Below are 26,547 nucleotides of genomic sequence, written 5' to 3'. Positions count from 1 at the left end.
AATCAGAGCTCCATCTGTCTATGAGCCGAGGCGGCGCAGTGGTTAGAGTGCAGTACTGCAGCTACTTCAGCTGTCTGCTAGTTCAGCAGATCAGCGGATCAAATCTCACCGGCTCAAGGTTGACTCAGCCTTCCATCCTTCCGAGGTGGGTAAAATGAGGACCCAGATTGTTAGGGAGCAATATGCTATTTAGTATACTGTCTTTGGTGTAAGCCGTCCAGAGTCCTCAGAGAGTGGGCGGCATAGAAATATGACTAAAAATAATAATAATATTGTCTTTCCATGTCTAGCTAGTTTCGAGAAAGTAACCAAGAGGGCAGAATGCAATTTTGTTTCCTGATGGTTTATTGATAATATCATGTTCAGATTTGTTCTTTATACACTTTATAAAACCTTAGTAAGACCACTTGGAATATTGCATCCAGTTTTGGTTGCCACATTATAAAAAAGATGTTGAGATGCTAGAAAGAGTGTAGAGAAGAGCAATAAAGATGATTAGGGACTAGAGGCCAAAACGTATGAAGAACAGTATCTAGTTTAATGAAACAAAGGACTAGGGAGCAGTATTACAATATCTAAAGGGCTGCCACAAAGAAGAGGGGTGTCAACCTACCCTCCAAAGTACAAGAAGCAATGGATGGAAACTAATCAAGGATAGAACTAACCTAGAACGAAGGATAAATTTCCTTAGTTAGAACAATTAGAACAATTAATCAGTGGAACAACTTGCTTCCAGAAGTTGTGGGTGCTCCAGAACTGCAGGTGTTTAAGAAGTGATTGAAAAACTATTTGTCTGAAATGCTATAGGGTTTCCTGCTTGAGCAGGGGATTGAACTAGAAGTCCTCCAAGCTCCCTTCCAACTCTGTTATTCTATCATCAAGATATTTATAGTTCTGGATGATACACAACAGCTCTTTACCTTCTTTCTACTTTCTACTAAGAGAAGCTGAACAACTGCTTGACAGTTTCCTGGAGGCTATAATGAAATGGATGGCAGTCAGTAAATTGAAACTAAATCCACATAAGGTAGAAGTACTGTGGTAGGCAGTTCTCCGATTGGAGAATTGGGAAAATAGATAATGGACAAGGTAGCATACTCATCAAAGAAGCAGATGTGTAACTAGTGGTTTATCCTTTAGTTTATCCTTTAGTCAAGTCTATAACTTGAGATACAAATGATCTCAGTGATGAGAAGCCCTATATCCACATTTGCTGGTGTGCCAGTTATGACTCTGCAAACTGATATCATCTCGTTTCAGTAATTCATGTCTAATACACTCTCAATTGAGTTCTTACAATGTACTATAAATGGAGTTGTATTTTGGTTTAAAGTTGAGGTTTTTGTTACTCTTCACAATAATTTTGCTGTATAAATTAAATGTGAGCAGAAGGGTTCCGGAGGTATAAATAGAACTCTCTTGGGCCCAAAGCAAACCTCTCAATTTCCTCCTTTCCAATATTAGTCATCAAGAGTTGATGGCTGTATTTGTGAGAGCAGACTTGTTCTGGTTTTGGTCTCATATATACAAGTGATTCTTGGGGGCAGAAGGAGAGCAGAAGAGCAGCCTAGGATGGTCTTGAGTGGTGAAGCAGTACCACTACAAGAGCTACTAAATCTGGCTTGCAAAAACATGATGATCAATAGATGTCTGGAAAGAGGGTTTCTTTGTATACCTGAGGGTAGACAAAGACCTTCTGCCTATGGTTCTGACCTATTTCCATGCCATTCTGGCAATTGCCTAGGTTTCTCTATGGAAGTGTGGTTTCTTTGCAGCAAACCATGGCCAGAGTTGAGTTGTGAAGGCTTGGCTGGAGCTCCTGGCTGCCATCCCTCCCTTGACTGTTTGTGACTCACTGATCTTCATGGCTGGGGAAGACTGCGACGATTTCAGCTCTAAGCTTGACACATTGATATATTTTCTATCAGGACTTTTGTTAGACTGTGCTTCATACAGTTCTATGAATCAGCGTTGCTCAAAATCCCTGGTTTTGTTCCTTTTGCAACTTAGTAAATTCATACATACAAACAACCTTCACCACAACTTTTCTATTTTTGCAATTTCAGGCATGCTGTCCTTCCTTCTAATTCAAATTTTGCTGTCTATTGTCTCTTGGGGTCCTGTGAGTATGACAGCCATCCTTAGCTTTTCTCCCTACCAGCTGTTCACAATGGAGTCACTCAACAGCATGATTGAAACCGAAGCCCCTAAACAAGCCTTCACTGTTCCCTCTGATCAGGACCCAGAGAGAAATGAAATTGAGCCAGTCACAGATGGTGGGAGTCAAGCAAGTTCCCAGATTGTCATAACATCACTGGCAACCTCGTCCTTTAATGGAACGGATGGAGTGGTAAATAAGAACCTTCCAGAACCAGCAGCCACGACTGCTGGATCCAAACAACAGATGGCTTTCAAGCTGTTCACAGCTGCAAACACGGGACAGGCCTTTCCTGGAAAAGGTGATTCTGGAGATGAGAACAGTGGTAGCACACGTATGCCATTTGCTGGAATTAACAAAGGCATTACATTTGATGGCTACTTAGTTCCTGCCGTCTCACATACACCAAAGGGAAATGGCAGTGACCCAGAGAAGCACTGCTTTTGTAAAATTCCAGCAGCAGAAGGACAAAAGAGAGATCAAGGTAAAAAAAAGAAAGAAAGAAAGAAAGCAGGTAATTTTATCACTTAATGCCTTCAGGTTTTTGAAAACTACTTCTTCTTTTTTTTAACGAAGACTATTCATTTATTTCCCTAATTAAAAACAACCGGATCAGTATCGTACTCAAAATCCTCCAAATCCAAATTCTCTGGGCAATGAAGTAAAAAGATATTCAGGAATGGTAAATGAACAAATTGTGTTCCTTGCAGTAGGCAAATCACCAGGGTTCAAAACTCCGAATGTCTGCTAATGTCTACTGATCTGTGGGTTGCCTTTATCCCCTTGTGCTCAGCTCTTCGATCACATGTTTGACCCACAGCACTGTGGGATAATTCTCATAATCCGCTAGTGCTTTTGTTATATATTGTTTGCAACTGTATAAAAAGTCCAAACATTCTGTTTACTCCAGGATCTATCTGCAAACACAGCTTGATTTGGCTTGAAGTAACTATAGTCCGAGGCAATCAAAAATAAATACATTTTGAATATATTCTAGGAAGCCATGGGATTCCTTAGAAGTTTAGCAGGAATAAACTGAGAAGTTAAGAATTTATCCCCTAAAATGTACAGCTGTAATAATGTTGGATATTGAGGACAATTATGAGATTTAACAAAACTGGTTAATTCTTTGAGTGAATTATTTAGGATCACAATCTCAAACAGTCCCTCAAATTCTCAGGATGACCCCACAAGAAATCCTGGGCAGAAACATTTTTTAAAAATTGACAGAAATAATATGATAAATGAAATGAAAGCATATCTCTCTCCCCGGGTTAAATCAAATTTGATTTTGAGTGGCTGAATCATCTTCTGCTTGCTGATTTACATACATTACTCTTGAAATTCAAATAGTGAACTTTGTACGGTATTTAAAACTTTGTAATGAAATAAGAAAAGATGACTTAAGTAAACTAGCTGGGCTGCATGTACTTCCCTAAATTGAGGCTTTTCAGACGTCATGGATTTCACAATCAAAATTTCCAGTGATTATGGCCAACAGCTGGTACAATTTATCGCATTGAATGGATTCTAACAAAGCAGTATTTTGATGTTTCCATAGGTTCAGAGGTAAAAGCATTCAACAGGGATAAAATGAAGGGTATAGAGCCAAATAATCAATGCAGTCCAAATGCACGGCTGGCTTCACATTATCCTCTTTTGCCAGTTTACGTTCCAGATTGCTAGCTGCTGTTGGCAGGAGATGGAGAAATACTGGAACATCATTAGAAAAATCTACTGGATACTGTGGAGTAATATTCCATATTACCATTACCATTATTTTGTTTCCTTTTGGAGTAAGAAGTGTTATGCACAGTGCAGGAAGAATGTAAAGAAAGGAAGGAAGATAAGGAAAAGGAAAGAAAGTATAATTAGTCTACTTCTGAGCCACACTTTTCTATCCATTTTTGTTTCTACCACATAATGATTTAGATATTGCCTTTGTACTTTAGGCTTCTCACCTTTTCCTTTTAAAAATCTTATTTCTTCAAGGCAGTGAACTCCTGGCTCTATTTTCCCCACAATAACTATCCTGTGAATTGAGGGGAGTGGAGAGAGAGAGAGAGAGAGAGAGAGAGAGAGAGAGAGAGAGAGAGAGAGAGAGAGAGACTGGCCCCAAATCACCCACCCTTCTTTAATGACTAGGCAGGATTAGAAATCATCATCTCTTGCTTTCTAGCCTGGTGCTTTAACCACTAGTTAATTCTCAATATTCTTCTCTTTCCTCTAAGCTTATTCGTGTTTCCATCATGGAAGCATCAATTTTGCATCCCTTGCATACTTCAAGCCAATCAAAATTGATAAGCATGGAAAGATTTGACCAGAGAACTTGTTTGAACTTCCTAATACAGAATTCATTAGACTTTTGAATATAAGGAAACCAACATCAGCTTTCTTCTAGATTGTATTAGAAGTTGTTTCCTTACTGTTTGCCATTGAATTTCTCTTTATAAATTAATGTCTCCCCAAAAATATTTTAGGAATGTCACCATTTTCATTATGGTCAAGAGGTTGATAGCTCATATAGTCTCGTGATTTCTGTGAAATGGAACAGCTTTGCTCTTTGCTGCCATTATGCATTATGCATATCAACAATGACATTTCTAAATAATTACTTCTGAGAAATTATGCTATTCCTTTCTCTCCAAAGATGAAAGTGGCATATGCCACCCAGCCAGTACTACATACTGTATGTTAAAATAACGTGATGTAAATCTCTTTATTTGATTTTTCCATCCTTGATTAAGGTATTTCTTTCAATATCTTTACTAATGGATGAATATGTTCTCTTTGGTTCTAGATATGGCAAGACTAGATAGAAGAAAAGGACAACTACGACATTTGACAGGTGTTGGACAAGAGCTAATGGCAGAAAGGGGGGATTCCAGTTCCAAATTACTTAGTGGTCAGACAGAAGAACATGATTGGTCTAATAATTCTCCTTGTCAAAGAGGTGAGAAAGGTGAGGTTGGGAATCGTGGCCCCAGAGGCTTTCGGGGGCTGAAAGGAGACAAAGGAGAAAATGGTGAATTGGGTTCAAAAGGTGACCTTGGACTGAAAGGGAATCCTGGAGAGAAAGGACAAAGAGGTCTTATGGGTAGAAAAGGAGCAAAAGGCTTAGCAGGGTCACCAGGATCCCAAGGGCCTCTTGGTCTCAAAGGAGATCCAGGAAGACAAGGAAAAATGGGTTCTTCTGGAATCCAAGGAATGCCCGGTCTTCGAGGCCAAAAAGGAGAGAAAGGGCAAAAGGGGAGCTGCAAAGCAGTTGAACCCACTGCATTTTCAGCTGGCCTTCAGAAAAGGAGAAGTTTCCCACTGCCAGGATCTCCAGTGAGATTTGATAAGGTTTTTCTGAATGAAAATGATGGGTTTCATACAGAATCTGGGAGATTTATAGCCCCCACTGGAGGTACCTATTATTTTAGTTATCACCTCAGCATTTCTAGCAAATCACTAAAGGCTGCACTTTTTCATAATGGCCAACAAATTCAGCAAGTATCTGGTGTAAGACAGGCCCCACATGACATTAGTCAGGTCTCTGGGTCAATGTTGGTTCAACTTTCTGAAGATGATGAAATTTGGCTTCAAATATTGAATGCTTCTCAAAATGGCCTAGTGGCTGATGAAAGTACTGATTCAGTATTTTCAGGGTTTTTGCTATACCCTGATTAATAAAAGAAAGGAAACATTAATATTAATGGAAATACAATATCCATCACTTAAAGTTGGACACAATGTCAGTTTATTTAAATCAATAGGCTTTGTGTCTCCAATTGCATTTATTCCTATTTACGATACTGATGGTATTTTCTCATTTTTCTCTATTGCCCATTTTCAAATGCATTGCTAAAATTGATTGTGCTAGTAGCAAGTTCTTATAATTAACTTGATAATTTTTTTAAAAAAATCAAGCCTGACTTTGTGGATATTAGGAATAATTTCCCATATACTTATCTCCAAACAATACAAAACTAGTTTGTCATTACTTTCCTCTGGAATTTTTTAAAAAATTCTTAGTTTAGCTTACATGGCTGGTAGTTCCATACAAGTGCTAATCAGGCCCTTAATACTGCTTTCAAGTTCGTATATGATTGGCCAGTGGCTACCACTAGAAACTCTAAAATTAAGTTATTGATACTATACAGTACTGTACTAGATTTCTAGTTCTTGAATGTTAAGGATAAATCCTTTAGTTTTTAATTGACAATAGCTTTATAGACATTTTAATGGACAATAGTTTAATAGCCTGTAGTTTTCTGATTAGCCTGAAATCTCTATGCTTTGCAGATCAAGAAAAAAAATCAATTAGTGGTCAGTGATTTAGATCAGAGCAAAAAAAACCAAGGTTCAAATATCCAGTTTTCCATATTATTCACCAGGCATCCTCAGTCTTGTTTCCATCTCTTAGCCTACTGTTTCTCACAAAAATGTTGTCAAGATAAAAGAAAGAGCTAGGTATACCAGAACTACTATGCGGAAATGGTTATAATGTATAAATAAAAAAATGAAGATATTGATTTGATTAAGAGTTGCATATGATTATATATGATTTTGTTGAAAAATTCTAGGAAACAGTTTTTTTCCTTTATTAAAAAAATCAAAAATATGACTTTTGATTCTAATACCTTTCAAATTGTATGGGATTATGTAATGTAACTTGTCGAAAGACTGATTAAAGATAGTTATTAAAGTGTAGACACCAAGCGGGCAGGAATAGCCAACACTCCAGAAGATAGGCTCAAGATACAGGATCTTGACAGACTTCAACATTGGGCGCTATCTAACAAAATGAAATTCAACAGTGAACAAAGTAAGGTTCTACATTTAGGCAAGAAAAACAAAATGAACACATACAGTATATGTGGTACCTTGCTCAATAGTAGTAACTGTGAGAGGGATCTTGAAGTCCTACTGGACAACCATTTAGATATGAGCCAGCAGTGTGCAGCAGCTGCCAAAAAAGCCAACACAGTTCTTGCCTGCATAAACAGAAGGATGGAATCAAGATCATGTGAAGTGTTAATACCACTTTATAATGCCCTGGTAAGGCCACACTTGGAATACTGCATTCAGTTTTGGTCGACACGATGTAAAAAAGATGTTGTCACTCTAGAAAGAGTGCAGAGAAGAGCAACAAAGATGATTAGGAGACTGGAGGCTAAAACATATGAAGAATGGTTGCAGGAACTGGGTATGTCTAGTTTAATGAAAAGAAGGATTAGGGGAGACATGATAGCAGTGTTCCAATATCTCAGGGGCTGCCACAAAGAAGAGGGAGTCAAACTATTCTGCAAAGTACCTGAGGGTAGAACAAGAAGCAATGGGTGGAAACTAATCAAGGAGAGAAGCAATTTAGAACTAAGGAGAAATTTCCTGATAGTTAGAACAATTAATCAGTGGAACAACTTGCCTGCAGAAGTTGGGATTGGACTAGAAGTCCCTTCAAACCCCATGGTTCTGCAAAAGAAGACCATTCAAAAAATGAACAAACCCCACCCTATGGTCTTATCTCTTTCTGCCTTCAGAACAAAAGCTTCCTTAAATAAGATTGTTGACTTTAAATAAGATTGTAGACTTTTAGGGAAACCCCTAAATGTATTGTGCTTTGATTTATTGTGATTTTACTTTGAATGATGAAAGTCACACAAAGGATTTCTACACATCCTTGTAGTCAGGCGAAACCTGACTCAAGTCCTAATGGACGATCACTTAAATATGAGCCAGCAGTTTTGCAGCAGCAGCCAAAAAAGCTAATACAATCCTTGGTTGTATAAACAGAGGCACAGAATAAAAATCACGTAAAATATCAGTACCGCTTCATAAAGCCTTAGTAGGACCACACCTGAAATACTGCATACAGTTTTGGTCACCACATTACAAAAAAGATGTTGAGACTTTGGAAAAAGTGCAACTAAGATGATTAAGGGCCTTGAGACAAAAACAGATGAAGAATGGTTGCAGGAATTGGGTATGGCCAGTCTAAAGAAAAGAAGGACTAGGGGTGACATGATAGTAATACTCCAGTATTTGAGAGGTTTCCACAAAGAGGTGGGGGTCAACTTATTTTCCAAAGCATCAGAAGACAGGACAAAAAACATTGGATGTAAACTAATCAAGGAGAGAAGCTCATGGAAGTAAAGAGAAACTTCCTAACAGTGAGAACAATTAACCAGTGGGAACAGCTTGCCTTCAGAAGTTATGGGTGCTTCATCAATGGAGGTTTTTAAGAGGAGACTGGACAGTCACTTGTCTGAAATGGTATCGGGTCTTCTGCTGAGCAGGGGGTTGGACAAGAAGACATCAGTCCCTTCCAGTTCTATTCTGATTGAACCATAATCTCCTACTCCCATTAAAAAAAATTCTTTTAGTCAAGCATCACAACCAATTTCATTTTTTTTTAAGGGAAACTGTCTCTATTATACTTCTATGCCAAACTTTTATCAACGTTAATATGGTTAATATGATACTGGCATATTTTTCTGTAGTTCCAGTCATTGGAAGAATGGGCACTAATGGCTGTAGTCATGGTGGGTGGTAGGGTTGGGAAAGGGTTGTGTGCCTACTGCTTATATAAACCAAGGAAGGTTTTAATGCAACTGATGGCAAAACTGGACTAAATGGATTCAATTTGGTTTCCTGATCATGTTAACTACTGTATATGCTTTCTCTAGTACAGTTATTGTAGGTCACAGCAAACGCTGAATGAGGATTTGCTTCTGCCCAGGAGCTAGAAGACACAGTGAAGGAAAATCAAAGTCTCACAATGGCATAATCAGTTCCATTATTGCTTTGATTTGAAATAAATTGCAAAAATGGCAATTTAGCCCTCAAAACAATTCAGTGTCATGGTGATGGGTAAACCTGGAACTGATTCAGGAAAAGAGCAAAGAGTTTGTACTGAAGGGCTACATATGAATAAATATGTGTTTGCTGATAAGAGAAAATAAATAAAGTATATTTCTAATTATATCATTCTAATTCTATTTTTATTCATTATTCATTCTTATTCATTATTCATTCCTACTCATTATTAAGAATTCTATTCTTATTCTTATTCTATTTTTATCAAGTGTAAGTGAAGAAAAATAATGAAAATTCTTTAGCCTGAACAATGGTTCTAGCAAATATGATGAAGTAGGTGACCTTTAAAATTGCACACAGGCCAAAACACAAATTCAGAGAACTAGGGCAGCAAAAATTAGAATAAGATAAAGATGACATCAAAACAGTTGATTCATATCATGTAGGGATGAACTTTTTGATTGTTTTCCATCTGATAATGTGAAAACAGATCGCCACAAAGCTATGAGAGACAGTATGGTACAGACGTGGGTTTCAGCAGGTTCTGATCAGTTCTGGAGAACTGGTAGCGGAAATTTTGAGTAGTTGAATTGAACCGGTAGTAAAAATTCTGACTGGCCCTGCCCCCATCTATTCTCTGCCTCCCAAGTTCCAGCTGATCGGGAGGAAATGGGGATTTTGCAGTAAGCTTCCCCTAGATTGGAGATTTTACAGTATCCTTCTCCTGGAGTGGGGTGAGAATGGAGATTTTACAGTATATTTCCCCTGCCACATCCACCAAGTCATGCCCACCAAGCTATGCCACGCCCACCAAGCCACACCCACAAAACCGATAGTAAAAAATTTTGAATCCCACCACTGGTATGGTATAGTGTTTGGAGAATTGGGTTATGATAATATAGGCATAGGTTTGACAACCAACAATTCCTGCCTTTCAATTTAACTGAAACAAATATATCTCTAAAAATATTATATAATGGGAACAAAGGGATCACATACCTATCCCTAAGCTCTGCTGAGGAAACAGAATAAATATATTAAAATGAATTGTAGCAATGTATGGCAATGTATATAAAATGTTTAGAAGTTCTCAAAATTATGCCCTTTCAGGCTCTAGGTGAGTAATGGATAACATATTTGAATATTGTCCACATTCAGTAAAATAAAATTATGAAATAATGGGCCAAAATAAGTCTCACTTCAACTTTTTTTCTGTAGATTTCTCTGTAGATTGTTTACTTATGCATATCCCAAATATGGACGAAATGCATATCTGCAAAAAAAATTGCACACTTAATTTATAACTATACAGATAAATTTATGTCCTGCACTTCATGTAAAATAGTGGCATTCCAACTGCCAGCAGAGAGCAGTGTTTATTAAAAATACAATTAATCAAATATAATATTTAAAAACACAAAATAGTGTTAATTGTATACCTACATTTTGTGTCTATTTGAAAGAAGATTTTTTAAAAACAGTAATTAGCATTTAAAATAGGTGTTGGAAGAAATATTCATCTGGTTCAGTCCCAAGTAGGGAGAAAGACACTGGAAACATGGAGGTTGATTGGAAATATGGTTTAATGGTGAAGCAGAACCACCAAGCGCGTGTGATTCTGGGTAGCTGACCACATTGAGTGGAGCGTGAGGGTTATTTATACCCTCTCTTGGGCCTTGCCCTTGAACTTCCTGTTCCTGTGCAAGAAATGTATTCTATTGGCTGCAGCAGAGGTGGGTTTCAGCAGATTCTGACCAGTTCTGGAGAACCGGTAGTGGAAATTTTGAGTAGTTCGGAGAACCGGTAGTAAAAATTCTGACTGTCCCCACCCCCATCTATTCTCTGCCTCCCAAGTCCCAGCTGATTGGGAGGAAATGGGGATTTTGCAGTATCCTTCCCCTGGATTGGGGAGGAAATGGAGATTGTACAGTATCCTTCCCCTGCCATGCCCACCAAGCCACGCCCACCAAGCCATGCCACACCCACCAAGCCACATCCACAGAACCGGTAGTAAAATTTTTTGAAACCCACCACTGGGTTGCAGGGCCATGCAGGGGTCATAGCTGAACTTGTAGGTTTTCTGAGTAAAGCTTGGTTGAAGCTTGCTGAGTGATGCAATGTCCCCAGGTGATTTTGTAATGCAGTGAGCCCTGCTGTTAGATAATCCTATAATGTCCTGGAGGGTCATGTCTTAATCCAATCACCCTGGAGCTGAAGGTCTTTTGTTTTGTAGATAGACTGGCCCAGTCCTTCTCAATGGGCACCAGATATCTGCTGGGGGGTAGGGAGCTGAAGCTCTGAGTTTCTGTCTCCCTTAAGATTTCTATTTCTGTTAGGGAAAATATATTCTATTTTTAAGAGGGGTGGGTACTAACTTTCTACATAGGGAACCATTTTAGTTTTCCTAACTAAGTAATAATTGAGGTAGATTGACTACTTCCTAGCAATGGATATTTACAGTGAGTTGTCTTGCCTGTAATTGGAGAGAGGTACTGCTATTTGAAATAGTTATCACACTAGTAACTTGTTTTCTGATGAATCTCTCCAGTTCTTCTTAAAACTGTCTAAATTAGTGGCCATCACCACATTTGATGGCAATAAATTCCATTTGATGTATTTTTGCTGGTTGTTTTGGTTACATTTTTCAGCTTTAAAATGATTATTGCATTTTATGTAACAAAACATAAAGTGAATGCATGCATGAATAAATTAATGAAGTTGAGATGACCCAATTCCTATGAATTAGGAATTACCTGCATTATGTCCTTAAGCTGAATAAGTAGAACTGTGCACGTCTTTTCTAAGGTAAACAGGAAATGCCTGGATTCATCAATCTAGTATTTAAGGGGAAGAAATAAACAAATGTTACTATACTAAATTCAAGCCAGATAACTGGTCTTATTTATCTTGTGAATGGCGGACAAGTTATTAAATAAGATTTCAAAAGATCTTAGTATCTTAAGTCTTACATTCATTATATGTTTCTATGTAAAGTTGCCATCTCAAAACTGACAAGTTCCTTCAAGGGATGGTAATTAAGGTAGGCAGTTCATTCCATTCCATTTTATAAAGCTAGTAAGATGGCCTGGTTAAGGTGCTATAAATCAGATTACATCTCAACATATGACAGCACCTGGCTGGCATTGTTTGGAATCCGAAGTTAAGCAAAGCCAAACCTAGTTAGTACTCATATGACAGGCTATGAGGAAATCCAAGGGGCTACATAAAAATATCCCAGAATAAGGCAATGGAAAATCACTATCGTATTTGCCAAGAAAACAATAAGGATGTACTCATGAATTAACCAGGAACTGAATTCAGGTTGAAGGGTATTTTACTTTGTAAAATTAGGATTAAAGACATCCATATTCAAGTAGTCACTCATTCTTGGAAGTTCACTTAGTCATTTCTTTCTCATCAAACTTATGTCATAGTGTTGTCATACAGATAAGCTTGTGAAGAAAGATGCTATAGAACACATGAAGGTTCTTAACGAAAAGTCATATATAAATCTAACATTTTTAAAAGAATCACATCACAGTTCTTAATTGACATCCACTCATCTCTCAAGTACCTGAAGAAACCTATCACATAACTCAGATCTGTGAAGGGCACTGAATTTACATTTTCTCCAATTTCAGTGTCACCCTGTTGACTTTCTGAACAAGTCACCAATCCCAGTTCTTCTTTGTTTTCTACATTCCCTCATTGGCCATTATTAAAGTAATAAAAGAAACAAAATAACCCACTACCCACTGAAGATTAAGACTGGGTACTGCAATGTGCTCTACAGAGTGACTACTCCTGATAAGAATATTCTTAAGGTAGGAGATAATGAGCTTTCTTTTTTTTAAATGATGTCTGTATTTCAAAAAATATTGGGTCTACTGATATTTCTGTCAATTGAAGATAATTCACCAAAGCAATTATACAAAAAACATTTGAATAACTGTAAAAAGATAACCCACTTTTTCTGGAAAAATTCAAGATGGAAGTTGTCAGAGCGAAGTTAAAAATAAACAAACAACAACCCTGATAATTTTCTGTTGAAGACAAATGCAACAATGGAATTATCCAATCCCCTTTAATATCCATATTAAACCAGAATGAAAAAGAAGACACTGAAGCTAAACGAATACATATGGGGAATGTAATAACAATTAGGCATTTTAACAAAATGTGTTTATGAAGTATAGATGCTTAATATTTTATTTAGAATATTTTAGGACATTTTGTTCACTAAACACTTCAAGTGCAATGCAGAAAAAGTAACATGGTATTTTATGCAGAATATATCAAGCGGCTGAGGAAAATAAATATGAGACGAAAAAATAGAAAATGGATCACTCCAGGTATCAATGAGTTAGGAAGATAGGAAGCTGTTTATATCACCACCAGACATCTAACTCGCTATTCTTTGCATTAATTTGTAGCAGTTAAATACATGTAGCAATGTCACTACGGAAAGGAAGCAAAGGGAATAAGCAGAAAGCAAGAATAATTTGTTCAATCTGAATAGGATGCATTCATTACAATTACATATCAATAATTTGAGCAGCTCTTCAATATGAAATCTAAGACTGAAGTCCAGAATTTAGTTCCAGATATATAGATTCAGTCACACTTTTCTTTAAGATATGTTCACCCCCTTGAATTATTTGTAAAAATAATAAGGGAGGGATATAAACAAATAAATAGTCTGCCTACTTGGTTTTAAATTAAAATGTGGTCAGAACCCCATGATTTTGAAATGTGTCAATACCTATTTTTAGATGATAAAATAGTCATTTCTGTTTGTTATGGAGTTCCCATGTCTAGTAAGAGATGTACATGCTAACTATCGGTAGATATTCATCAGGACAGATCTATTGCCATAAATATTCATCTCTAAACTTATGATATTATCCCATTCATATCAGAAAGTACATGTGGTGGACCACCTTTGATAAAGGACATTCCAATATCTCTGGCTTGAAAGAGTTCACATGCTGGTACATAGACTAATATTTGGACTCAGCATAGGATAGCTTCATATTTATAAAATTTTGGATGGAAGCATTAAAATTTATTAAAGACCACAAAGTGCTGGAAGCTCAGGTAGATTCTGTAATTCTACAAAATCCAGCTAGAATCTGTAATTCTTCAGAATGGAGTTTTAAAGTAAGAGAATGTTAGTTTGAGAGTTATAGAGAAATTATCCCGGTTTTGACATTCCCAAAAATTCTAAATGGCCAGTTTTTGATAGAGATTTGGTAGTTATTGCCCAACGCATCTGGAAGGTATCTTCTCTAGGACTGGTACCATTGAATAAAGGATTAAATATAAATATAAAGTATACATATTGGTATATAAAACAATCTATTTCATAAAGAAAATCAATGAAACAAATTGTAGTTCTTCTCTGGAAAAGCTGTTCATTATGAATAGAGGACGGTATCCTGTACCCCATCAGACTGCTGATTATCTAATTTTGGCTGGCAATGGCTTTTCAAGCAAGTTCCTGTTTGTTGAACGAGCATTACTACTGAAAGTCTATGCATGTGTGTGGGAGCTGTGGGAATTGCATCAATGTCCTCATTCAGCTAATAGTATAGACGTGTGCATGATTAAGAGCAATTTGTGTTTTTAACCATAAACACATATTGATCTTATATGAATAGGGAAAAATCATGCATAACCATCATAATAAGCTATAAAATTAAATACTGATGTGATAAAACAACAGCCAAGTAAGGATGCAGAGATGCTCTTTCCCAAAAATATCATTTCATTTAGAGCAAGGTTTCCAAACTATGAGGCAATATATTCCTTGGGAAGGTGAAGAGCGAGGCCAGGGAAGGTGTGAAAATTTTTAATTTTTATATGTCTTTATTATAAACTTCTTTTCAGAAAGTACTGCTGGTGCTTTAAGCTTCTCCCTTCCCACCGTTAATCATGTATTGCTCAGTTCTGTTTACCAGAGGTTAGACTTTGATAGACACAAGTCTATCCGAAGGTTCCTTCCTGAGTGTTTCTGTGGCGTTCTGCTTCAGTAAAGCCCACAGGCCATTTACCTTGCTAATTGTTTGAGTTATGGAACTCTTACAATGCAACAGATTGTCTACAGTTGTTTGGAGTAGAACATACCAGAGCAGACCTGAATAGGAGACTGACCATATAACCCTTCACATCTTGTTTGAACCCACTGTCAGCGTCTTTGAAACAACCTCTCTCTTGTTTGTCTCTTGGCTGGCCTTAAAGTTAGGGATCCTGAGCTTGGTGTCTTATTATCAGGTTTTTTTTGGCAACACAGATCTCTCACCACGTTGGGGACAAAGTACTCTCTGAAGTGAACTAGTCATACTGTGATGATAGCAAAGTAAAAATTACTGTTTTGCTCCTAAATTCAAATACATTAAAAATACATGCACACAAAGACATTTCCCCCCAAAGATAACAGCACTAGAAGAGAACGGAATTAGTGATATGCTATTTAGATAAAACCATGTAGCAGTGGATCCAAATATAGTCAGGCTACTATTGTCCTGCAGCAAAGGCTTCCTATTGCATTCAGTCATACCATATTTGAATCAAATGGTAATTCACTCATGTTATTCTGCAGTTTTATAAATGTGAGGAGATGGTCACTATTACTTGGACACTGAGCTTTACATACTCTGTGAACACCCAAGCGGAACTTTTATCTTTTTTTCCTTCTCTTTGCTTTTGTATAATTCTCCCTTTCCCCTTGGTCCTGTTTTGTCTCTCCCCCCCAATTTCTCTTTCTTTTCAGTTCTTCTAATTTTTGTGCCCCTCTTCTTCTCTCTGTGGTTATGTGAGAAAGATAACCATTTGTTTATGGGAGAAGCTGAGTATTATATAGGATTTTGTATGTGCTTCTATTTTTTTTCCTTCTAATTTTCGTTTTGGGAAAGATTATCTTTAACTTCCTTCCTTCCTTCCTTCCTTCCTTCCTTCCTTCCTTCCTTCCTTCCTTCCTTCCTTCCTTCCTAGGTCATGTGATCACTTTTGCAACCTTTTGACAAGCAAAATCAATGGGGAAGACAGATTCACTTAAGAACTCTGACTAGGTGGCTCAGTGCTAAGACACTGAACTTGTTGATCAGAAAGGTCAGCAGTTCGGTGGTTCGAATCCCTAGTCCAGGTCTCCTGCATGAGCAGAGGGTTGGACTAGATGACCTCCAAGGTCCCTTCCAACTCTGTTACTGTTAACTATGTTACTAACTTATCAACTGCAATAATTTACTTAACAACTGTGGCAAGAAAGGTTGTAAAATGGGGCAGAACTCATTTAACGAATGTTTCACAACAGACATTTGGGGCATAATTGTGGTCATAAATCAAGGCCTACCTTGTAGTTTGAAGACATCACAAGCACATAGGACAGTATAGATATAAGGCTCCCTCTTTCTGACAAGAGGAAGAGTGGACAGCATCCAGTCCCATATGATTCAAATGTATATTTTCACTGATAATGTGAGTGGCTTCAAATGGACATTTTGACTACATTTGGAGCTTATAGCTAGGCTGCTCAAGGCAGCTCAAGGCAGAATGAATTTGGAAGCCTCAGAAAGAAAGATTTAAAACAGCGCATAAATTTCTTCTCTAGATTGTTCCAGATGGAAGTATACACTGCATTTCATTTGAAGGAAGAGGCCCCAGTCACAGGTGCATTTAAGACAAATGAGTTTTACTAAATCTTTAAACTGGAGGTGATTTTGAAAGAAACATTCCCCAATGATATGTTACCACATAAATGGGTAACACAGTCTATTGGCTGTGTGAAACTACTTTTTGATATTTTGTTTTAGTTAACCAAGGGGAGTCTCTGGAAAGCTCATGAAGCAATATGCTAGTTATTTGGTTTGGTCTCACAACACCCATCTTGTAATAAGCAAATCTATATGAAATCTTATGAACATGCAGAATAAGTTATAGCCCAAAGAAATGTCTTCCTATTGCATTGAGTTACAAGCATCTAAATTTGCTTCGTATTAAAACCTTTTAATGTGTGTAATTGAGCTTGACTTGATAGTCATTATGAAATCATCTCACAGTTATTTAGCTCTGTAGTGCTCTGAATGAGCTACTTTGAAATATTTTTTTTTTGGCTCTCAGAATGTTCCTGTTCACTCAGGCTTATATATCGTGTTTTCCCGAAAATAAGACCCTGTTTTATATTTTTTTGAACTCTGAAATAAGTGCTTGGCCTTATTGCCATGCACTCAAAATCCCAATTGGGCTTATTATCAGGGGGTGTCTTATTTTGGGGGAAATAGGGTAGCAGAAGAACAAGCTCCCACTCATCCATAAAATTTTTAAAAATTGTTATTAGTAATATTAAACAACATTTTCATCACCAGTAGTTAATGGTTGGATTTTTGTATTTGATCTTGCATAGGAGAAATATTTCTACTCTACTTCTGAGAAAGAACATTTGGACAGATTATTAGATCATGTATGCTTTTCCTGAGATAGATATGAAATGGTTTCCTTGCAAAGCCTGCGAATTTCTCCATCCCGTTTTAATCTTAAAGCAAAGATACGGAAAGTCTGTTTGAGATTCATGACACAGAAGAATGTTATTTTGATAAAAGTGTCCATTTAGCTATTTCTATGACTGTGTTGTGTATGGGAACGCAGTGGCTCAGTGGCTAAGACACTGAGCTTGTTGAACAGACAGGTCGGTAGTTCAGCGGTTCGAATCCCTAGCACCATGTAACAGAGTGAGCTCCCATTACTTGCCCCAGCTTCTGCCAACTTAGCAGTTCGAACCTAGCATGTAAACATGCAAGTAGAAAAATAGGGACCACCTTGGTGGGAAGGTAACAGCGTTCTGTGCACCTTTGGCATTTAGTCATGCCGGCCACATGACCACAGAATTGTCATCAGACAGAGCTGGCTCTTTGGCTTAGAAATGGAGATGAGCACCACCCCCTAGAATTGGGAATGACTAGCACATATATGCGAGGGGAACCTTTACCTTTACCTTTATGACTGTATAGGAATTGGTATAAGAATTGGTATAGGAATTGGTATAGGAATTCTTGTAACCAAAGAGGATCATCTGAGAGGATCCATTTTGAAGGGTAGTGAGTACTATTGCATCCACATCGCCAAATAGAATGGGATTTGAAGTCTTCCAGCCTGCTCAAGCCTTCCTTCTTTGCTTTTGCTTAGAGGTTCTGTGTTATCTTTTAGTGCTGGGGTCTCCAAACCTGACAACTTTAAGACTTGTGGACTTTAGCTCCCAGAATTCCCCAGCCAGGACATGGAGAAGTCTGTAAGACTTAAACTTGTCAAGTTTGGAGACCCTTTAAAGTTTGGTTTAATGTAGGAATATATGGTCTTGTTACACAAGACTACAACTAGTCTTTTCTGTGGCATGGAGTTAGGACAGGTTTGCCTTGGGCATACTCTATACTAGTGTGATACAGATACAGACAAGTCTATTAATGTCTACTGTCAAACCAATTTTCTCTTCTGGTCATTTTGCACTTATTTTCAGCCTGATTAGCTTCCTTACAATAATGATTTTCTATGCAGTTAGGGAGCTTGTGAAATAGAAGTTTTGATTACATGGAGAGTCCAAGCATATCTCAATGTATGAAGACCACCATTCCATTGAACAGGTAAAGGCCAGAGGTAAGAGTTGATGACTGTTGATTGATACCCAAAAATACAAGATTACAAATCTTCAAGAGTAATCTCAGCTTTATTAATTTCACCATTTGCTGTACTGGTTCCATATTTTCTTTCCATATACAAGTGGTTCTCAACTTACAACAGTTTGTTTAGTGACTGTTTGAAGTTACAACGGCACTAAAAAAGTAACCTATGACCATTTTTACACTTACAATTGTTGCAGCATCCACCTGGTCACGTGATCAGAATTTGGATGCTTGGCAACTGGCATGTATTTATGACAGTTGTAGTGCCCCCAGGTCATGTGATCACCTTTTGCAACCTTCTGACAAACAAAGTCAATGGGAAAGCCAGATTCACTTAACAACCGAGTTACTGATTTAACAACTGTGGTGATTCACTTAACAACTGTGGTGAAAAAGGTCATAAAATGGGGTAAAACTTAACAACTATTGTATTTAGCAACAGAAACAGCAACATAAATTTTGGAAGTCAAGGATTAACACTTTCCTATTATGTTCAATAGTGAACATAAGCTTGACATGTAATATGGGTGTCAAAGTCAGCCCTGGATTTATTGCTCTGAGTGTGTCAAACAGTTGTTAGGATTTTGATTCTTTACTTTGAGGAAAACATGTCCAATTGACCAAATGCCACAGTAACAGATGAAATAAGGATGGCACATAGACTGGAATTCTTATGGGAGGGAAAATGGACCAGGTTAAAAATAATGCTGAAAATGAAGTCAACATACTTGGTAGTTAGTGATTATGCTATTCATCACCTTATGGAAGAGTAATTCCATAAGAGCATGAAAAAGAAAGATGAGTAATCAAGTGAGATGTCACCGTATTATTTTAATTGTTCCCAGCCCGCTGCTTAGGTATGGGACATTATTGGAGATGTATGAGGCATGTACATAAAGAAGAGAACAGGTACAGTTTTAATTAGCTGGAATTGCTTGGCATACATCATTGGTGTAATATTACTGAATTTTATTCTAAGTAGGAAATTGGATGCACAGCATGTGTATCTTAGCTGGTTACTTCATCAAAAGATGTAAAAAATAAAGAATTGTACACTAAAAAACAAATTCAATAAAATAAAATGGGGGAATTGCACCCATGCATACACATTATTTTTTATTGGAAATACACTTTCAGATTTAAATGAGATATTTTACCATAGCTTAGTTCAATTTTGTAGAACAAGGATGCCGACTGTGTATATAACAAAAAGAATCACCCTTATTGCCCTTATTGCCTTTTCTTTTAATAGTTTTCTTAACAACTTAACAAGTAAATATATATATGATGTATAAATATCTATGTTATGATATACTGTTGCATTAATTGTTCCTACAGCTGCAAAAATGTGGTGTCTGATTTGGTCCTGCATCTTCCTACTAACGACAATTGCTGATCTTACTATTGAGGGAAAAAGCACCCCATTTCCAAAGTTTACTAAAATAAAAGCTATTGAGATGGAAACCACTAAGAACCCAGATGCTTCTGAGGCAGCCCCTATGGAAGACAGCCTCCTCACTGAAATACCTGAAAAGAATGATGTCACAACAGAATTGTCTACACCACACTTTGCCTTCAGAACAGCCACCACACTCTTCCCATTTGAAAACTTTACTCTGGACTCTTCGGACTTCTTTTTTAACTGCTGTGATTGTTGTGCTTTATCTCCAGGGGAGAAAGGGGAACCTGGAGAAACAGGATTGCCAGGTAGAGAAAAGCAACTAGAATCAAATCAAATCAAATCAAATCAAATCAAATCAAATCAAATCAAATCAAATCAATTCAATTCAAACCAAACCAAACCAAATCAGACCTTTGCTACAGTCCTAAACCAGCATAAAAAGCAACTGTTTACTTGTAGAATTTCTCACTTTCAAGTTTAATGATGTCCTTTTCAAATTTAGTAATGACTTACTAATTTAGATATGCTAAATTGGACAGGAGAAACAGATTGTCAGCAGCTGCTAGCCTTAATGAGTGCACTAAAAGCATATTGCCTTAAATATCAGCTGGTAGGAAGCAATGGTAGAAGTGGATGCTCAACTTCTGATTCATTTATGAACTTTCTTTCTGAATGCATCCTGATTGATTCCGATACGATATCATCTAGAATGCTGGATTAGATGGGCCACTGGCCTGATATAAAAATATGCTATATTCAGGTTAAGCAAAGGTGTTTTATATTCAGCAGAGCAGCATTATCATTTGACTGTTTCTTAAAGGGGCTGTGACTTTTCCTGAGCTTGCACATAAGTCATGTATGCTCAGGACAATAGCAATAGCACTTAGATTTATATACTGCTTCGCAGTGCTTTTGCAGCCCTCTCTAAGCATCAGCATATTGCCCCCAACAATCTGGGTTCTCATTTTACCCACTTCAGAAGGAATGGAAGGCTGAGTCAACCCTGAACCTGGTGAGATTCGATCTGCCAAATTGCAGCCAGCCAGCAGTTAGCAGAAGTAGCCTGCAGTACTGCATTCCACCCACTGCACCATCACTGCTCTTTTCAATACTAGTTTGAGTTAAGGAGGTGTTATAGAAGAGGGACAAGATGCAGCCCCCTGCTCTGTTACCACTCCTTAACTCAAACATATATTTCTTGAGCCACCATGTAAAAGTAACATAAATTTTTTTATTCTTTTGGGAAGCTGCCAAGGAGACAGCCAGGATGCCAATGCTGATTCAGAAGGCCCTAAACTAGTATAAAATCAATCTTTATTTAGATTGGAAAAGCAATCTGTTCTTAGATTCTTTTCAAGGAAAATCTAAACCAACATGAATATGAAATACTGTAATGCATCTACAGTATTAGTAAGATATGAACCAACTGTCTTCCCCCCGTCCCATCTTTGGCAACAGGTGGAGGTATGAATCTGTTTTCGAACTCTGTGTAGGTTCTAGGATGGGTGGGGCGAAGAAGCAGCATAACAGCAGATAAAGTGGGTGACTATTGAAAAACAAAACAAAGCTCACTTTGCTCCTCTTTAATTTGAGCAGTTTTATCTATTTTTCATGGTGAAAAGCCTATCAGTAGCTTTGAAAGTTTGCTGTTGATTTTCAACAACCGTAACACATAATAATTACTTTCAGAGGCAGCCTTCCTATTCTACAGCTAGTAAATAACAGTAGTGTCAGGCCTGGAAGCCATCTTTTTCGTTGGATCTTCAGGCCTGCCACATTTACTACTGTGGGAAACTGGGAGGGGGGAATTGTATGGAACCAGGGTGATATATAGTCATAATAATATTCATTTCTCAGAAAATCAAGGACATATTGCCCTGCACCTGGATGGCTGGAACTGGGAGGCATCTCCAGTTGGGACTGTGCTTTGATTGGACCATGTGATGGATTTGTGGGTGTTGGGCAGGGACTTGAACTTTCCTTTGGGTGGGGAAGACCTGGCAGATGTGCCAATATGACATCTCTAATAAAATGGAAATTTTGAGGGAATCCAAAGACTTAGGATAGCAAAATAACAAAATAACAGTACTAAAGACATTGTGACATATGAATCTTTTCAAATAATGTACTTTCCTTGTTTTTTAAAAAATAGGACTTAAAGGAGAAGTAGGAGAAAAAGGCCGTCCCGGTCTACCAGGAACTCCTGGATTACAAGGATCAAAAGGATTCAAAGGAAACAAAGGTAAGAACATTAAAATTCTTAAAAACAACCATCACCACCTCCATGGACTGGATTGATTTAGCAATATTTTCCAAATGTAAAAAGTGCACTTTCATGTATTTAGTTGACCTATTGAAGTGATAAAGAAAGCAGAGCTAAGACATGGGATGAGGAGCCCTAATTAGAATTAGTCTCCCAATAAATTAGTCTCCCAACAACCTTCCGAGGAAACAATTGTTTCCTTCCGAGGAAACAATAAAAACAACCTTTGATTTCTGACTTCGGTCATCTTCTCCCATTTATTTATTTATCAATCTTATATGCTGCCCATCTTGGCAAAGGCAACTCTAGATGGCTTATAGACAAGGAAAAAACTACAGTATAAAACCAATAAAACAATAAATAGAGGTCTTAAAATTAAAAATTCAATTACAATAAATTTAAGCAGGATGGATATGGAGGGAACAAAGTACGCGCAAGGAGGAGATGAGGTATTCTCTACTCCAGGGGTGTCAAAGTCATGGTCTGCAGACCAGATACATCACACGCTGGCCACGCCCACCCCTGGTTTAGTGAAGTGGAAAAAAGTCACGATATGTCATGTGACAACAATGTGATGCTATGAGTTTGACACCCCTGCTCTACTCCATCAACTACCTGCAATGTGCCACATCTTCATTGGGCTCCCACACTAGTTGGCATAGCCACATCTTCAAGGCCTTTTGGAAGGCCAAACAGAATTTGATCATGGGGGGAGGGGTAGATAGTCTAGAGGGCAGGAACCATGGCAGAAAATGTTCTATTTCTGGACCTTACCAGCTGAAATTCCTTGGCTCATGGGTTCTGTAGCATGCCTCTTAGGATCTGTGCAGGTAGAGCAGGCCAATCCTATTGGGGTGACCCAGTTTATCAACTAACTTGGACCCACACCATGAAGGGCTTTAAAGGTGATAACCAACACCTTGAATTGGATTCAGAAGCAAATTGGCAGCCATTATTTCTTGATTATTTTTCAAGAGTGGGAAGTTAAAAGAAACTTATATTTCCAAAATGTCCTATCTCTGCAAAACAAAGAGCTATAAGCTTTCTTATAGTACCTCCTAAGTGATGATAATGAGGAAGAGGACGTAGCATTGAGAGGGCCCATTCAGGACAACTCAACTTTTGCTTCGGGTTCGACTTTGAGAAAATGCCAACACTGAGGTGGTGAATGTGCATTAATACTTATATATATATAATATTTTGGAACAATGTCATAGGAGATAAAGGAGAACATGGTGATCAAGGAGCAAATGGACTCCCAGGATACCCAGGCCAGCCCGGAGACCCAGGTATATTGCATAAAATCTGAGAAAAAACAAGGAAGTAAAGTACCTATGAGGCATGAGGTTCTCTTTCTTTGTGGCCCTAGGTCGAGAGAGAGATATATAATCCTTGAAAATGGATTATCATAGCCATTTCCACATAAAGTGACTTATAACATCTTCTAGTGTCCCTCAGAAATTTTTGAGACAGCATATCTTGATTAGAATTATTTCAGCATAATGATGGTTGGCTGAGAGTCACTGGAAGGAACCCTATTTTTATTATCTTCAACTCTAAATGCCTTTGGAATATTTTAATAAGTACCATTATTATGAGATTATCCATTATCACTATTATTATTATTATTATTATTATTATTATTATTATTATTATTATTATTATTATTATTTACTTTATTCATTAAATATGAAATTCAGTCAACTGACATTCAAAAATGGATCACAAACACCATTGACTGATGCTAATGGTTGATACTGGTTGCTGCCAGTGTCCTTAATTATTATTATATTATTATTATTATTATTATTATTATTATTATTATTATTATTATTATTATTATTAATAATAATAATAATAATAATAATAATAATTAACACAATGTGTGGATAGTTTTTTTCTCATAGGGTTGGGTATGTATTAATTACTTTGAAAAGGCTTTTTATGTATTCTGGTGCTTGTCTGACATATGCATTTTAAAATTGCACAGAAATATGTCATATTTAAATGTAGTCCATGCAATTATTAAGACATTGGACTCCCTCCCATAGTGGAGGACTACCTAGCTCCAGCACACACCTATTCCAACCAATAATTTCTTCACAGTTATACCTGTATACTTGCATGCCTCCTGCCCATATCTACATAGTATTCTTCTTCTACATGCTTTGTGAAAGGGACGTACTCTTAGAAACCAAGTCATTATGATGACGGGAAGAGGGCAAATGCATTTTCTATAAAAATAAGGGACCTGGCAATTTTGAGCTGATGCATGAACTGGAGCACGATGTTGCTTGACGTTTTTCCTTCTAACCTTTTCCTTCTGTCTTTAATACTTCTAGGGGAAGTTGGATTTAAAGGAGATAAAGGAAACCATGGTCTTCCTGGAGTCAAAGGACAAAAGGGCTCCAAGGGGGAAAATTGTGAGAATGGCACCAAAGGAGAGAAAGGAGACATGGGGGAACTGGGGTTACCAGGTGTTGATGGGGAAAATGGGGAAAAAGGAGAAAAGGGGGACCTTGGCGAAAAGGGCTATTTGGGGGATCCAGGGGAAAAAGGAGAAAGAGGAGATAAGGGTGACATTGGGCCAAAAGGAGAAAAGGGCATTAAAGGAGACATAGGAATAGAAGGTGGACATGGGGAGGATGGGCAAAAGGGAGAAAAAGGGCAACCTGGAATTAGGGGTGACAAAGGCGACCAAGGTCCAATTGGTTTGATGGGGCCTCCAGGGGTGAAAGGAAGTCTCGGTTTTAAAGGAATCAGAGGAACCCCTGGTAAAAAAGGTGCAAGAGGCCCAAAAGGTCCAAAAGGTGAAACTCCAACCCTCCCCAGATCAGCATTTAGCGTTGGTCTATCCAAACCTTTCCCACCTCCAAACCTGCCCATTAAGTTTGACAAGATACTGTACAATGACCAGGAACATTATAATCCGTTGACAGGGAAATTTAATTGCAGCATTGCTGGGGCTTATATCTTCTCCTATCACATGACGATACGAGGTCGTCCTGCCCGCATCAGTATTGTCTGTCAAAACAAGAAGATGATCAGAAGTCGGGAGACACTCTATGGCCAAGAGATAGATCAGGCTTCCTTCCTTACGATTCTGAAGTTAAATGTAGGGGACCAAGTATGGCTAGAAGTCACAAGGGATTGGAATGGGGTTTATGTCAGTGCTGAAGATGACAGCATATTTTCAGGCTTCCTCTTATATCCTGATGAAATATTTGACACTCTGCTATAAGAAAAGCACTTAGATATGAACTAAGTGCCAAGAAAGATCTCCCTTCTGTCTTGTTTATCATAAAGAAACATATTTCACTATCCAACTCATGGTCTCAAGACATTAACGAATGGAAGTGAATTAAAGCAAGGGGCATTTAATCTGTGATAATTTGAACTGCTTTGTGGGAAACTGTTACGGAATTGCACTTGGGCAATGGAAAAGAAAACATCTCCAGAATGATTTCATACTTTATTTCTATGGTCATTAGCTGATTAAAATTACACCATGCTTTGCATATAGTTTTGATAAAGATGATATTATTTTAAAATAACAATAATACCCTTTTATCCAGAAGCACTTGCATTTAATAGCTAAAACGTTATTAAAATACTTATTTCTATCAGTTACTTCAGTGAAATTAAGATTGTAAACGCAAGATTAAATGGTAGCATAATGGAATGAACATTTGCTGTAGAAATTGAGTCAGTTTATTAAAAAAAAAAATATATCTACTTTTCAAACTTTGCATTTAAATAAATTGTATCCTGTGGGGTGGTATATAATAAAGTAAAATAACTGCTTGTACTTTTTTTTGTGTAGCCATAGATGTGAATCAAACCAATTGGGCAACGGTGATTTGAAATATAAATGTGTGGACAAATCTGTATAGATTTGGGAGGCCTGAATTACTTTTTCTTTATATAAAATGCATTGTAATAAGTGTTGATAAAGCTTTATGCACACCTGTTATGTATAGTTTTGTCAAATTATTTTACTTCCTGGTTCATTTGGAAGATTTGTTTCCATGCCTATAAACTTTGACTTGAACTAATAACCAAATTTTCCCAAATTTTATAACTTCTTCTGAAACCTCGGTGGTTTAATAAATATTGCTGCCCTATGTAGCTGTGTATGTGTACGTGTACCCTATGTAGCTATGAAGGGACGTGGTGGCTCAATGTTGATTGAAAAGTCGGGAATTCAGCAGTTCGAATCCCTACTGCCATGTAATGGGAGGATCTCCCATTA

General features: G+C 37.5%; 1 protein-coding gene across 1 annotated transcript; it reads left to right on the top strand.

Annotated features, from left to right (window-relative positions):
• Positions 1-2,068: 2,068 nt before the first annotated feature.
• OTOL1 (otolin 1) lies at positions 2,069-25,536 on the top strand. Its single transcript, XM_070945555.1, has 6 exons — positions 2,069-2,642; positions 4,959-5,111; positions 19,969-20,337; positions 22,185-22,274; positions 23,513-23,584; positions 24,638-25,536. Exons 1-6 carry the CDS (start codon positions 2,069-2,071, stop codon positions 25,534-25,536), a joined length of 2,157 nt encoding a protein of 718 aa, XP_070801656.1.
• The last annotated feature ends 1,011 nt before the right edge of the window (positions 25,537-26,547 follow it).

The sequence above is a fragment of the Pituophis catenifer genome, unplaced genomic scaffold (genome assembly GCF_029215685.1).
Source record: "Pituophis catenifer annectens isolate HBS135680 unplaced genomic scaffold, rPitCat1.0.hap2 SCAF_6, whole genome shotgun sequence".
In the NCBI taxonomy this organism is placed as follows: Eukaryota; Metazoa; Chordata; class Lepidosauria; order Squamata; family Colubridae; genus Pituophis; species Pituophis catenifer.
The sequence above is the reverse complement of the archived record's forward strand: the minus strand, read 5'-3'. Positions and strand labels throughout refer to the sequence as shown.

Bases quoted from the DNA above. Each gene is read 5' to 3' on its own strand.
- OTOL1 (XM_070945555.1), top strand. From the start codon at position 2,069: ATGCTGTCCTTCCTTCTAATTCAAATTTTGCTGTCTATTGTCTCTTGG. The intron at 2,643-4,958 runs GTAAAAAAAAGA...CTTTGGTTCTAG, and splicing joins AGGACAAAAGAGAGATCAAG to ATATGGCAAGACTAGATAGA. The intron at 23,585-24,637 runs GTATATTGCATA...TAATACTTCTAG, and splicing joins AGGCCAGCCCGGAGACCCAG to GGGAAGTTGGATTTAAAGGA.